The sequence below is a fragment of the Polyodon spathula genome, chromosome 13 (genome assembly GCF_017654505.1).
Source record: "Polyodon spathula isolate WHYD16114869_AA chromosome 13, ASM1765450v1, whole genome shotgun sequence".
NCBI classification, from domain to species: domain Eukaryota; kingdom Metazoa; phylum Chordata; class Actinopteri; order Acipenseriformes; family Polyodontidae; genus Polyodon; species Polyodon spathula.
This window is the reverse complement of record NC_054546.1, coordinates 25828069-25842185: the sequence shown is the minus strand read 5'-3', so window position 1 is coordinate 25842185 and position 14117 is coordinate 25828069. Positions and strand designations below refer to the sequence as shown.

General features: G+C 45.9%; 1 protein-coding gene across 1 annotated transcript; it reads right to left on the bottom strand.

The window, feature by feature from the left end:
• Nucleotides 1-6555: 6555 nt before the first annotated feature.
• Nucleotides 6556-13311, bottom strand: LOC121326273 (complement C1s subcomponent-like). The gene is made up of 11 exons (XM_041269513.1): nt 13191-13311; nt 11944-12172; nt 11195-11372; nt 10886-11008; nt 10411-10604; nt 10169-10319; nt 9870-9985; nt 9682-9757; nt 8912-9049; nt 8426-8500; nt 6556-7720 (listed from the first exon to the last, which is right to left on the bottom strand). The coding sequence occupies exons 1-11, from the start codon at nt 13193-13195 to the stop codon at nt 6939-6941; spliced, it is 2067 nt and encodes a 688-aa protein (XP_041125447.1). The 5' UTR covers nt 13196-13311; the 3' UTR covers nt 6556-6938.
• Between the last annotated feature and the right edge of the window lie 806 nt (nt 13312-14117).

Genomic DNA, 14117 nt, shown 5'->3' with positions numbered 1-14117 from the left:
AGTGTTCTGTAAGTCAAAAGTAGGATCTTATAATCAACTTTATATCTTACTGGAAGCCAGTGTAGAGAAACCAGTATCAGTGTTATGTGGTCACTTTTCTTTTTTTTTAACTGGCCCGCGCTGCTGCATTGTGAACAAGTTGTAACAGTGAAAAAGCCTGGTCTGGTAACCCAGCACAAAGAGCATTGCAGTAATCAAAACTACATGAGACAAAAGAATGAATTAGCTTCTCAGAATCCAGCAATGAAAGACAAGATGTAATCTTATCAAAATTTTGTAGATGATAAAAAGACTCTTTGGTGACATTACAGATATAAGCTTCAAAATAAATCAGAGTCAGATGTGAATCCCAAATTTCTGGCCTCTGATTTTGGGTTTGAAGTTAAATTACTCAACTTTGGTTTAAATGCAAAAAATTGAGACATCCATATTTTGACATCATTCAGACACTCAATTGTATCAGAGACCATAGAAGTATACCCAGGTTTCACAGAAATATAAAACTGTGTGTCATCAGCATAGCTGTGAAAATGTACACTATCTTTACGAAATATGTCCACCAGTGGTATACATAGACAATATGGGACTGTCAGGATTTGAGCGGTGTGGGGGAGAAGTGACTGTCCAAACAGCAAGTCCAGGTTTCAAAAACATCCAGATTTTATAATCAAATAATAAATCAGCCGCTTATACTAGCAATGGTGCGGGAGGTTATATGGCAGGTTTGCAGTCCCAAACAAAAGAACACACAAATAATCCCAATCCAACAATGCACCTTTGTGTACTGAAAAGTCCTCCAGAGTGTTGGCTGTGCTGCGCCGAGGTAGTGGTGCTCCGGGTGAACGTGCTGTGCTGGGCAGAGGTAGGGGTGCTCTGGGTGTATGTGCTCTGCTCTGCTGTGCAGAGGTATTGGTGCTCCGTGTGTATGTGCTGTGCTTTGCTCTGCAGAGGTAGTGTGTTTCGAGTGTATGTGCTATGCTGTGTAGAGGTAGTGGTGCTCTGGGTGTATGTGCTGTGCTGTGCAGAGGTAGTGGTGCTCCGGGTGTATGTGCTGTGCTGTGCTGTGTTGTGCAGAGGTAGTGGTGCTCCAGGTGTATGTGCTGTGCTGTGCAGAGGTAGTGGTGCTCCGTGTGTATGTGCTGTGCTGTGCTGTGCTGTGCTTTGCTCTGCAGAGGTAGTGTGTTTCGAGTGTATGTGCTATGCTGTGTAGAGGTAGTGGTGCTCCGGGTGTATGTGCTGTGCTGTGCAGAGGTAGTGGTGCTCCGGGTGTATGTGCTGTGCTGTGCAGAGGTAGTGGTGCTCCGGGTGTATGTGCTGTGCTGTGCAGAGGTAGTGGTGCTCCGGGTGTATGTGCTGTGCTGTGCAGAGGTAGTGGTGCTCCGGGTGTATGTGCTGTGCTGTGCAGAGGTAGTGGTGCTCTGGGTGTATGTGCTGTGCTGTGCAGAGGTAGTGGTGCTCTGGGTGTATGTGCTGTGCTGTGCAGAGGTAGTGGTGCTCCCGGGTGTATGTGCTGTGCTGTGCAGAGGTAGTGGTGCTCCAGGTGTATGTGCTGTGCTGTGCAGAGGTAGTGGTGCTCCGGGGTGTATGTGCTGTGCTGTGCAGAGGTAGTGGTGCTCTGGGTGTATGTGCTGTGCTGTGCAGAGGTAGTGGTGCTCCGGGTGTATGTGCTGTGCTGTGCAGAGGTAGTGGTGCTCCGGGTGTATGTGCTGTGCTGTGCAGAGGTAGTGGTGCTCTGGGTGTATGTGCTGTGCTGTGCAGAGGTAGTGGTGCTCCTGGGTGTATGTGCTGTGCTGTGCAGAGGTAGTGGTGCTCCGGGTGTATGTGCTGTGCTGTGCTGTGCTGTGCAGAGGTAGTGGCGCTTCAGGTGTATGTGCAGTGCTATGCAGAGGTAGTGGTGCTCCGGGTGTATGTGCTGTGCTGTGCTGAGGTAGTGGTGTTAGAACATAAGAACATAAGAAAGTTTACAAACGAGAGGAGGCCATTCGGCCCATCTTGCTCGTTTGGTTGTTAGTAGCTTATTGATCCCAAAATCTCATCAAGCAGCTTCTTGAAGGATCCCAGGGTGTCAGCTTCAACAACATTACTGGGGAGTTGATTCCAGACCCTCACAATTCTCTGTGTAAAAAAGTGTCTCCTATTTTCTGTTCTGAATGCCCCTTTTTCTAAACTCCATTTGTGACCCCTGGTCCTTGTTTCTTTTTTCAGGCTGAAAAAGTCCCTTGGGTCGACACTGTCAATACCTTTTAGAATTTTGAATGCTTGAATTAGGTCGCCACGTAGTCTTCTTTGATCAAGACTGAACAGATTCAATTCTTTTAGCCTGTCTGCATATGAGATGCCTTTTAAGCCCGGAATAATTCTGGTCGCTCTTCTTTGCACTCTTTCTAGAGCAGCAATATCTTTTTTATAGCGAGGTGACCAGAACTGCACACAATATTCAAGATGAGGTCTTACAAGTGCATTGTACAGTTTTAACATTACTTCCCTTGATTTAAATTCAACACTTTTCACAATGTATCTGAGCATCTTGTTAGCCTTTTTTATAGCTTCCCCACATTGTCTAGATGAAGACATTTCTGAGTCAACAAAAACTCCTAGGTCTTTTTCATAGATTCCTTCTCCAATTTCAATATCTCCCATATGATATTTATAATGTACATTTTTATTTCCTGCGTGCAGTACCTTACACTTTTCTCTATTAAATGTCATTTGCCATGTGTCTGCCCAGTTCTGAATCTTGTCTAGATCATTTTGAATGACCTTTGCTGCTGCAACAGTGTTTGCCACTCCTCCTACTTTTGTGTCGTCTGCAAATTTAACAAGTTTGCTTACTATACCAGAATCTAAATCATTAATGTAGATTAGGAATAGCAGAGGACCTAATACTGATCCCTGTGGTACACCGCTGGTTACCACACTCCATTCTGAGGTTTTTCCTCTAATCAGTACTTTCTGTTTTCTACATGTTAACCACTCCCTAATCCATGTACATGCGTTTCCTTGAATCCCAACTGCATTCAGTTTGAGAATTAATCTTTTGTGCGGGACTTTGTCATAAGCTTTCTGGAAATCTAAATAAACCATGTCATATGCTTTGCAATTATCCATTATCGATGTTGCATCCTCAAAAAAATCAAGCAAGTTAGTTAGGCACGATCTCCCTTTCCTAAAACCATGTTGACTGTCTCCCAGTACCCTGTTACCATAAAGGTAATTTTCCATTTTGGATCTTATTATAGTTTCCATAAGTTTGCATATAATAGAAATCAGGCTTACTGGTCTGTAGTTACCTGGTTCAGTTTTGTTTCCCTTTTTGTGGATCGGTATTACGTTTCCAATTTTCCAGTCTGTCGGTACCACCCCTGTGTCAAGAGACTGCTGCATGATCTTGGTTAGCGGTTTGTAAATTACTTCTTTCATTTCTTTGAGTACTACTGGGAGGATCTCATCCGGCCCAGGGGATTTGTTTATTTTAAGCGCTCCTAGTCCCTTTAACACTTCTGCCTCAGTTATGCTAAAGTTATTTAAAACTGGATAGGAACTGGATGACATGTGGGGCATGTTGTCAGTATCTTCCTTTGTAAAAACTTGTGAAAAGTAATCATTTACTTTTTCCGGGTGTATGTGCTGTGCTGTGTTGTGCAGAGGTAGTGGTGCTCCGGGTGTATGTGCTGTGCTGTGCAGAGGTAGTGGTGCTCCGGGTGTATGTGCTATGCTGTGCTGTGCTGTGCAGAGGTAGTGGTGCTCCGGGTGTATGTGCTGTGCTGTGCAGAGGTAGTGGTGCTCCGGGTGTATGTGCTGTGCTGTGCAGAGGTAGTGGTGCTCCGGGTGTATGTGCTGTGCTGTGCTGTGCTGTGTAGAGGTAGTGGGGCTTCAGGTGTATGTGCAGTGCTATGCAGAGGTAGTTTTGCACTGGGTGTATGTGCTGTGCTGAGGTAGTGGTGCTCTGGGGTAATGTGCTGTGCTGTGCAGAGGTAGTGGTGCTCCGGGTGTATGTGCTGTGCTGTGCAGAGGTAGTGGTGCTCCGGGTGTATGTGCTGTGCTGTGCTGTGCAGAGGTAGTGGTGCTCCGGGTGTATGTGCTGTGCTGTGCAGAGGTAGTGGTGCTCCGGGTGTAATGTGCTGTGCTGTGCTGTGCAGAGGTAGTGGTGCTCCGGGTGTATGTGCTGTGCTGTGCAGAGGTAGTGGTGCTCCAGGTGTATGTGCTGTGCTGTGCAGAGGTAGTGGTGCTCCGGGGTGTGCTGTGCTGTGCTGTGCAGAGGTAGTGGTGCTTCTGGGTGTATGTGCTGTGCTGTGCAGAGGTAGTTTTGCTCTGGGTGTATGTGCTGTGCTGTGCAGAGGTAGTGGTGCTCCGGGTGTATGTGCTGTGCTGTGCAGAGGTAGTGGTGTTCCGGGTGTATGTGCTGTGCTGTGCTGTGCAGAGGTAGTGGTGCTCCGGGTGTATGTGCTGTGCTGTGCAGAGGTAGTGGTGCTCCGGGTGTATGTGCTGTGCTGTGCTGTGCTGTGCAGAGGTAGTGGGGCTTCAGGTGTATGTGCAGTGCTATGCAGAGGTAGTTTTGCACTGGGTGTATGTGCTGTGCTGTGCCGAGGTAGTGGTGCTCCGGGGTAATGTGCTGTGCTGTGCAGAGGTAGGGGTGCTCCGGGTGTATGTACTGTGCTGTGCTGTGCAGAGGTAGTGGTGCTCTGGGTGTATGTGTTGTGCAGAGGTAGTGGTGCTCCGGGTGTATGTGCTGTGCTGTGCTGTGCTGTGCTGTGCAGAGGTAGTTTTGCACTGGGTGTATGTGCTATGTTGTGCAGAGGTAGTGGTGCTCCAGGGTAATGTGCTGTGCTGTGCAGAAGTAGTGGTGCTCCAGGTGTATGTGTTGTGTTGTGCTTTGCAGAAGTAGTGGTACTCCCGGTGTATTTGCTGTGCTGTGCAGAGGTAGTGGTGCACTGGGTGCATCTGTTGTGCTGTGCTGTGCTTTGCAGAGGTAGTGGTGCTCCGGGTGTACGTGCTGTGCTGTGCTGTGCAGAGGTAGTGGTGCTCCTGGTGTATGTGCTGTGCTTTGCAGCTGTAGTAGTCCACTGAGTATATTTGCTGTACTGTACTGTGTAGACGTAATGGTGCTCCGAGTGTATGTTCTGTGATGCGCTGTGCATAGGCAATAGTGCTCTCGGTGTATGTGCCATGATGTGCTGTCCTGTGCTGTGCGGCGGTAGTGTCGCTCTGCGAGTATGTGCTGTGCTGTGCAGAGATATTCTTGCTCTGGGTGTATGTGCTGTGCTTTGCAGGGGTTAGTGGTGCTCCAGGTGAATGTGCTCTGCTGTGCAGAGGTAGTGGTGCCCTGGGTGTATGTGCTGTGCTGTGCTGTGCAGAGGTAGTGGTGCCCTGGGTATATGTGCTGTGCTGTGCTGTGCAGAGGTGGTGGTTCTCCGGCTGTATGTGCTGGGCTATGCTGTGCAGAAGTAGTGGTACTCCCAGTGTATTTGCTGTGCTGTGCAGAGGTAGTCATCCTCCTGGTATATTTGCTGTGCTGTGCTGTGCAGAGGTATAGTGCTTCGGGTTTATTTTCTGTGCTGTGCTGTCAGCTATAGTGGTGCTCCGAGTGAATGTGCTGCACTGTGCAGAGGTAGTGGTGCTCCCGGTGTATGTCCTGTGCTGTGCAGAGGTAGTGGTGCTCAGGTGTATGTGCCGTGCTGTGCTGTGCTGTGCAGAGGTAGTAGTGTTCCGTGTATATTTGTTGTGCTTTGCTGTGCAGAGGTAATGGTGCTCCCGGTGTATGTTCTGTGATGAGCTGTGCATAGGCAATAGTGCTCTGGGTATATGTGCCATGCTGTGCTGTGCTGTGCAGAGGTAGATGTATTCTGGGTGTATGTGCAGTGCTGTGTTGTGCTTTCCTGTGCAGAGGTAGTGGTACTCTGGGTGCATGTGCTGTGCTGTGCAGAGGTAGTGGTGCTCAGGGTGTATGTGCTGTGCTGTGCAGAGGTAGTGATGCTCTGGGTGTATGTGCCGTGATGTGTAGATGGCTCCGGGTGTATATACTGTGCTATGTAGAGGTAGTGGTTCTCCGGGTGTATGTGCTGTGTTGTGCTGTGCAGAGGTAGTTTTGCTCCGGATGTATGTGCTGTGCTGTGCAGATGTAATGCTTCTCTGGGTGTATGTGCCGTGCTGTGCTGTTCTTTGCAGTGGTGCTCTGGGTGAATGTGCTGGCTCAGTGGCTCTGTGGAAAACAAATATAAAAAAACAGTTGTGCTTCAGCGTGTTTGTTTTAGTGTAAGGGGTTGTAGTCACGTAGCTGTGTCCACTTTGTACTGCCAAAATCCTCCCTGTGATCGGTCCAGTGCTCTGGTCTATCCAATCACTACCTCAGCTGATTCTAGAGGCTTGCCTCCAGTCTGGGGGTCTCAGTTGCACAGAGAGACAGAAAACAGAATTGGTGATTCACTGGCATCTCATGCCTGTCTTTCAAATTTCTCTGGAGTTTGTTTACATTTATTGAATTCTGTTTCCATCTGAGTAGATTTGATGGGAATGTAAAAACTTCTTGAATAATAAAAACCACAACAAAACGCAGCATTAACATTTGTGTTACTTTATTTAGATACGCAACTACATTTTGTCATATGCTCTTAAAGGTTACAGACAGGGTTTATTTATTTTTATCATAAATGTAGTGGCAAGCAGTGGATGAAGCTTGTGTCCCTGCAGCTGAAAAAGTACAAACAAACTAGTCTGAATCATGGGACTCTGTAGTTTTAATGAAAGTAAACTCAGTAAGAATGTAGTAAAATAACCAACAGACACCTAAAAAGGATTATATTTGAGTGTCACACTGGACTTGATTACTTTGGGACACTGTCTGTCTGCTGCTTTAATGAAGCAAAACCCTGCAAGAATTTAGTAAATGAATGAACAAACAAGAAAGGATTATACTGCAGTGTCAAACTGAACTGTTCTGTTCAGTCTTTGTTTGCTGCCATGGTGTCGCGTATCCAGTCCAGGTAGTTCGCAACCTTTGTGTAGAACCCATAGGAACCACATTCTATACCCCAAGATACAAGCCCCTTCAACTGGAACACGCTGTCCTCTCCCTGAAACACATAGCCCCCCCCACTGTCTCCTTGACAGCTATCCACACCTGACATCCCAGCGCAGAACATGTTATCTGTGATCACAAACTTCTCCTTCTGAATCTCGGATCCCATGGGCTTCACGTCTGCACAGCTCTGTGTCTTCGCTACAGGGATCCCCGCATAAAGCAACACTGGGGACACCGGCATCTTGCCAGCCTGTCTTGGTTTGACTCGCCCCCATCCCGATATGAACCCGATCTTCCCCAGCTCTGGTTGCCCCTCTTCCTTGGTCTGAGGGAGGCAGATGGGGGTCACATTGGGCCCCATCTTTACCTTGCCCTTGAGTTTGATGAGCGCTATGTCGTTGTCGTAGTTGTATTGCGGTGAATCTCCAAAGTGCCTCTTGTATGCGGGGTGTAGGATCATTTTCTCCACCTCTAATTTCACTCCCTGCTCCAGCTTCCTTGCGTCCAGGAAGCCCATGTAGATCAGGGGTTGGTCGACCTCTGCCATGTGTGCCACGGTGAGCACCCAGCGATCAGAGATTAACACTCCGCCCCCCCGCGGGGACTGGAAGAACACCTGCCAAGGCACGTTCCCCAGCTGGGCCGGCTTTCCCCCGAAGATACGCTGGATAGACTCCAGCGGCTTCGAGGGCTTACCACAGACTGAGGAGAGAGAAAGAAGGAAGAAATAAGGGCTGCTGCTCATCTGTGGTGAATGGGGCATCTCTTACTGTATACAAGATGTCATCTTCTGCAGTTTGGGTGAGCGGGTCTGTCAGCTTAAACATCTTTTATAATGCAAGATACCCAACACACAACTTATTAAACTATTGTAAATCACAAAAGAAAAGATTGGACTCCAGAATTGCCATAAAACATAACAAGGGTTTTTGTATTAACTTTGTTGATTTGCATTGCTTTAATTACACTGTGTACAAAAAAAAAAAATGTTTTGTTCCTGGGTAGTAAGTGTTATTTCCTAATTGCTTATGCCTCAAAAGTATAGAACATGGTTATTATTCCCCACAAACTTTGCTTTTGTGACCAGGACAGTGATATTTCAAAATATCACTTTTTCCAATGGGAAAATGGGCAAATGTGTGTCTTTTCGTTCACATAAAGTCAGAAAAAAACAACATATGAATCCAAATTAACATGTATTTATACTAAAGTTATAAATACAGTATAATTGTAAATCTCAAAAAACTACTCACTTCTAAATCTTTTGTAGTCATCTTTGTATTACTTTAGTATAAATACATGTTAATTTGGATTCATATGTTGTTTTTTTCTGACTTTATGTGAATGAAAAGACACACATTTGTGTTACATTATTATTATTATTATTATTATTATTATTATTACTACCTGGAATACAATGTGGTATGTCTAATTTTCCATCACTAGATCTCCACATGCCATCAGCTTCACAGGTGAATTGAGCTGAAAAATAAGTAAGAGAATTACCTGTCTGTCTGACATGTGTGTGTGTCTCTGTGTATGTGTGTTCGTCTGTGTCTGTGTGTATATGTGAGTGTTTGTGTGTGTGTGTGTGCGTGTGTGTGTGTGCATGCGTGTGCTTGTATGTGTTTGTGTGTGTGTATGTGTGTGTGTGCCTGTGTGCGTGTGTGTGTGCGTCTGTGTGTGTGTGCGTGCGTGTGTCTGTGCGTGTGTGCATATGTGTGCTTGTATGTGTGTGTGTGTGTGTGTGCCTGTGTGCGTCTGTGTGTGTGTGTGCATGCGTGTGTCTGTGTGTGTGTGTGTGTGTGCGCGTGTGCCTGTGTGCGTGTCTGTGTGTGTGTGTGTGTGTGTGTGACTGTGTAGGTCTGTCTCCTTGTCTGGGTGTATTCTTACGTTTTCCGTCTATGTTGATTTTGTAGTATGGAGCCTCACACTCATAGTAGACCTGGCTCTGGTAGGTCGTTGGCGAGCTTTCCCTAATGAACTTCAAGTTTGCATTGTCTATCTCCTTAGGAGGCCCACAATCAACAGCTGGAACGTTAAGACAAAGGATAAAACACTCTTTACTGGGAAAACGCTTCTGATGTCATTTTCTTTATTTTTCCACCTCTCCCTTGCACCTCATTGTAATGTTCCCAAAGTCTCTGCTGGTTCTCACTTCCGTTGCTCCTCCTGTATTGAATCTGAATCTTTATTTCTCTCTGAATCAGAATCCACCTGTCAATCTGAACCATTAGTCACCAGCTCCTTCTTTTATTTTACCCCCGATTTTCTCCCCAATTCTCCCCTGACTGTATAACTGACCCTCACACCACATGCCATGCCTTTACCCTTCCAGCTCCTTCTGAGCCCTGATCCCACAGAAATCACAAGATGCATACAGTGATCTTTCAACTCTGCTACTGTCCCCTCACCTGGTCTATTGTAATATTATGAAACAAACGTATTTATTTATTTATTTCATTTATATTGCACTTTTTATACAAAAAATATTGCAAATCACTGTACTGTACATAGCAGAAAAAATAACTAACCACAATACATTTGTATAGCACGATGGAGGCAGATGGGGCTTGTAGCAAAGAGATGAAAGGTCAACACATCACATGAAGTCATTTGTTTGTGAAACTTGCCAATGAAAGCATAAACCCATGGCTACTCACGTTGGCAGATTTCAATATCACTCCAAACACCATTTTTCTGACACCATGAATCAAAGTGATTTTTTCCTTTAGCTCCCTGGAATGCAGAATAAAACAAACTTTAAAATACTTTCAAGCTCTGGATGACCAAACACTTTGAGATATTGGCCCTTTAGTGGAACTGTGATGACTATGTATCCATCTCTTACAATGACAATTTCATAGCCTTTGTTGCACGTCACTCTCACGTGGTCTTTAAACTGGTGTACTAGCCGCTTCGGTTCAAGCACACTGTTTTCGGTCAGGAAATTTGGACATGTTTTAGCTGAAAATGAAAAAGAAGAAAAATGCTGTTATAAAGAAGAATTATACAGTGTCCATATCTGGAAAGGATTTGTGGTAATCTTTACAGTGTTCAGGAAAGAGTTGTAAAAAGAGAGCTGCGTAAACTGAGAGCTGCCTTTTTCTCATGCATGGAGACAGACACACGCACACAGTCAATCTGTACCTTTGGTTGTGTATTTGATTTTCCAGCCCTTGTTGGCTCCGTAGCCATCGGTGTTGAACAGGACCTCTGCGTGGTTCGAGTTCGTCACCACAGGGTCCTTGGGGGCCACATTGCCACAGTACGGGCCCCACTCCCGCCCTCCAGCCCGGATCTGAAGAGAGGGAGAGAGAGGGAAATAAATACTCAGAGACCCTCTCTCACTTTGACATTCATGCAGACACACAGATACATTACCCCCTCACCCTGAGTGAGTCGACGCATGCCGCCCTCTCCCCCATCTCGATGTCGAACACTCCCTCAAAGGCGAGGACCAGCTGGAAGCCCTCCTCCACCTGCAGGCTGTACGAGCAGGCCGAGTTCTCAGGGTAAAGGCTGGGGTAGCTGGGGCTGGAGATAGACCCCAAGAGAGAGGAGAAAACTTCACCACTGCAGTTTACTGGAGAGAGAGAAGGAGAGGGAGAGAAAGGGAGAGAGAAGATTTCACCACTGCAGTTTACTGGGGAGAGAGGGGTAGAGGGGAGGAGGGAAAGAAGGGACAGTGAGGGGAGGAGGTAAAGAAGGGACAGTGAGGGGAGGAGAGGGGAGAGGGGAGGGGGAGAGTGGGGAGATGATTCAGATAGGGGAGAGAGAGAGGGGAAGGGGGAGATAAGGGAGAAGACTGAGAGGAGAGAGAGAGGAGAGAAGGGGAGTGAGAGAGGGGAAGGCTCATCTTCCCACCTGCACAGGTAGTGTTGTCTTCTTGCAGAAGGTACCCCGGTTGGCAGGAGCAGTAGTACCCTCCGATATAGTTACTGCAGTCGTGAGAGCAGCCAGTATAGGGGTCATCACACTCGTTTATATCTGACAGGGAGAAAAAACAGATAGCCCTTTCCATCTCTATCTGTCTAAATAAGAGAGCTGTAGACTTTACAATACCTGGAATAGGTGCTGTCGAAATCCTAGATAAAGTGAGGTGTGAAATGTACTGTCCCTTCCTCCTCTCCCACCCTCCCTCCCTCCCTTCCACCTCCCCCTATGTTCTCTCACCTACAGCAAAGTAGTACGCTGAGAAGCCGGTGTGTCTCTCTGTGTTTGAGAAGTCGCTCTGGAAGGTCAGTCTCATGGACCCCAGAGTGGAGTACAGAGCCGGGTTCACTGTGGAGCGGAGCTCAGAGGAGGACTTCTCCCCACAGAAAGTGGATAACACCATTCCATCCACAGACACCTGAAGAAGGAGGGAGGGAGAGAGAGGTGAGTGAGGGAGAGAGGAATGAGGGACGGAGGGAGGGATGGAGGAGTGAGGGAGGGAGAGGGGATGAGTAAGGAGAAGGGATTGGAGGTGGGAGAGGGGAGTGGAGGGTTGGAGGGGGAAAGGGGTTGAGGAAGGGGAGTCAGAGAGGGGCGGGGAGAGGATGGCCTCCCCGAAGGAATGGAAGTGGGACCTTCACCCTCTCCCCTACCTCCCTCCCCCCCCCTCCTCCCATCTCCCTCCTTTCCCCTCACCACCCCTCCTCCTCCTTTCCCTTCACCACCCTTTCCCCTCCCTATCCCTTCACCACCTACATCCCCTCTCTCCCTCTCCCCCCAACTTCCTCCCTCTCCCCTCCCACCATCCCCACTCTGGAGGGAGGTAGGGGTGAGAGGGGTGGTGGTGGGAGAGGGGAGTGGAGGGAGGGAGAGGGAGAGAGGAGAGGGAGAGGGAAGAGGAGGTGAGAGAGGGGTTGGAGGTGGGAGAGGGCAGGTGAGAGAGGAGAGTGGAAGGAGGGGGCGGATTCACTGAAGTAGAGAAGACTCACTTTGAGGAAGTCGTATTCACAGTTCTCTGAGTTCTCAATATCCAGGTGAGTGAGGTGAAGTTGGATGGCATACCCCGGGGGTACAGCGATGTCCCAGGTCTCAAGCACATTGTCAGGGTACCCCTGAGGGAAAAGAGGGGATACTACCAAGCCAAACATCTGGGAGACTCCTTCTGAAAGAGAGGGAGCAAGGAAGAGGGAGAAGGAAAGACAGAGCAGGTGGGAGAGACTGGGGAGAGAAAGAGACAGAGGTCATATTAAACCATGCTGACAGCATACCAGTGCATGTAGTTTCTGTCTCCTCTGTAACTGTGGGTTTGTTAAAGATTATCCATTCAGTAACTCACAGCTGCAAGGTCATTTCTAACCCTCACTTCACAAATAGGACTCTTTAGCACCCTTTTCAGAACAGTGGTTGAACTAGTTAATTACGGAGCCCAATAAAAAAAGATTAGAGCAGAAACACCAGCAACGGGAATCATACAGAACACACAACATAGGAAAAGAAATTGAATCATACAGGACACACACAACAAGCTGACACCCTGGGATCCTTCAAGAAGCTGCTTGATGAAGTTCTGGGATCAATAAGCTACTAATAACCAAACGAGCAAGATGGGCCGAATGGCCTCCTCTCGTTTATAAACTTTCTTATGTTCTTATGTTCTTAATAGGAAAAGAAATGGAACATTTCCAAAATCTAAACCGCTATTTAAAAATTCGACAATGTTTAAAATATAAACGCATTTTATTATTGATATTTTTCTTGCTTCAAAAATGTAAAACAATGAAAAGCTGTTAATAATGTGCTGTCCATGTAGTGCTTGTATCATTCTAAATCATGTGGGTTCCAGTGCAGAATTGATAAAGGTTCTGTAATGTGATACTGCAAGTAGCCCTGGATATGGGCATCTGCTAAGAATTAAGTAAATAAATAAATAAATAAAGTGTCACACTACAAATAGACACGATAGATTTGAAAGCTCTTTTAGTCCTAAAGATGCCTTTGTATCATTTGTTGTGTATTTCTGAAACAGAAAAGCATTTTAGATACACAAAATAATACAAGTTACATCACAGGACTTTTTTGTTGTTGCAGTTATTAATATGGATATCACCATTAGAAATGTGTTGAGCTGCACTGTATATATCAATATATTTATCTTGCTAATATTATTATTATTAACATATTTGAAGTACAAATATTGGCTGCAATTTGGAATAATAAGCTGATGTTTCTTACTCACCGCATTTTCAGTAGCCTACAGTCTCTCAGGTCAAAACACAAATAAAATTCTGCAACTCACAGAGGAGGCTATGAAAAATCAATTTATTTGTATTTGTTTGTATTGCAACAGGGGTGGCACTGTGGTGTAATAGTTAGCACTGCTACCTCATAGCACCAGGGTCCTGGGGTTGATTCCAGCCTAGGGGTGGAGTTTGCATGTTCTCCTTGTTTGCATGGGTTTTCTACAGTTACTCCAATTTCTATCCAAAGACATGCTGGCCAGGATGATTGATCACTCTAAATAGCCCTGCAATGGACTGGCATCCCACCCAAAAGAAAACAGAAAAACTAAAATTTGACAGAAGTTAAAAGGTTGGTTCCTCTGTGTGTGTAAGCATACAGTAGCCAAAAAGTATTTCATTAGTTAATTTTTAAAAAGATCGCTCATTATAGAAAGGCCTTGGATTCAAAACTGCTGACAAGCAGCGAGTCTTGCTTCGACTGCCAAAAAGCACTTTCCATGTCCATCACCGCTCTGCTACAAGCAAGTAAAGGCGAGGTCACCAATTTAATTACATTTCTTTAGAAGGTCCATTGTATACTACAGTTATTAAATCCAGTTTATACTGTCTTGTCTTATATTCAAACAGTTCCATTGTTATAATAAAACATTTACACTCATACTAGATTAAAATACATGTGTTTAGCTTAGAGACTACTTTCAGATCAAGCTTGCTTCTAAATAAGAGACCTGACTATGAATACTCTCAGGTTAAGAGACCTGACTATGAAGACTCTCAGGTTTCTTTAGTCTTTCTTATTACAATAAAACTCAAATATGTGCAACAATGTTGTTTTTTTTAGATTCAAATATCATTCTATCTAGAAAGGGTTACTTTTTTTAAAAATTTGCAATACCTAGCCTATATGTTTAGTACCCCAAAAA

What these genes read in the sequence shown, in the direction of transcription:
- LOC121326273 (XM_041269513.1), bottom strand. An exon ending in AAGGCTATGAAATTGTCATT is followed by an intron (nt 9,758 to 9,869) that starts GTAAGAGATGGA and finishes TCTGCATTCCAG; the next exon opens with GGAGCTAAAGGAAAAAATCA. An exon ending in CATACCACATTGTATTCCAG is followed by an intron (nt 7,721 to 8,425) that starts GTAGTAATAATA and finishes CTCTCTCCTCAG; the next exon opens with TCTGTGGTAAGCCCTCGAAG.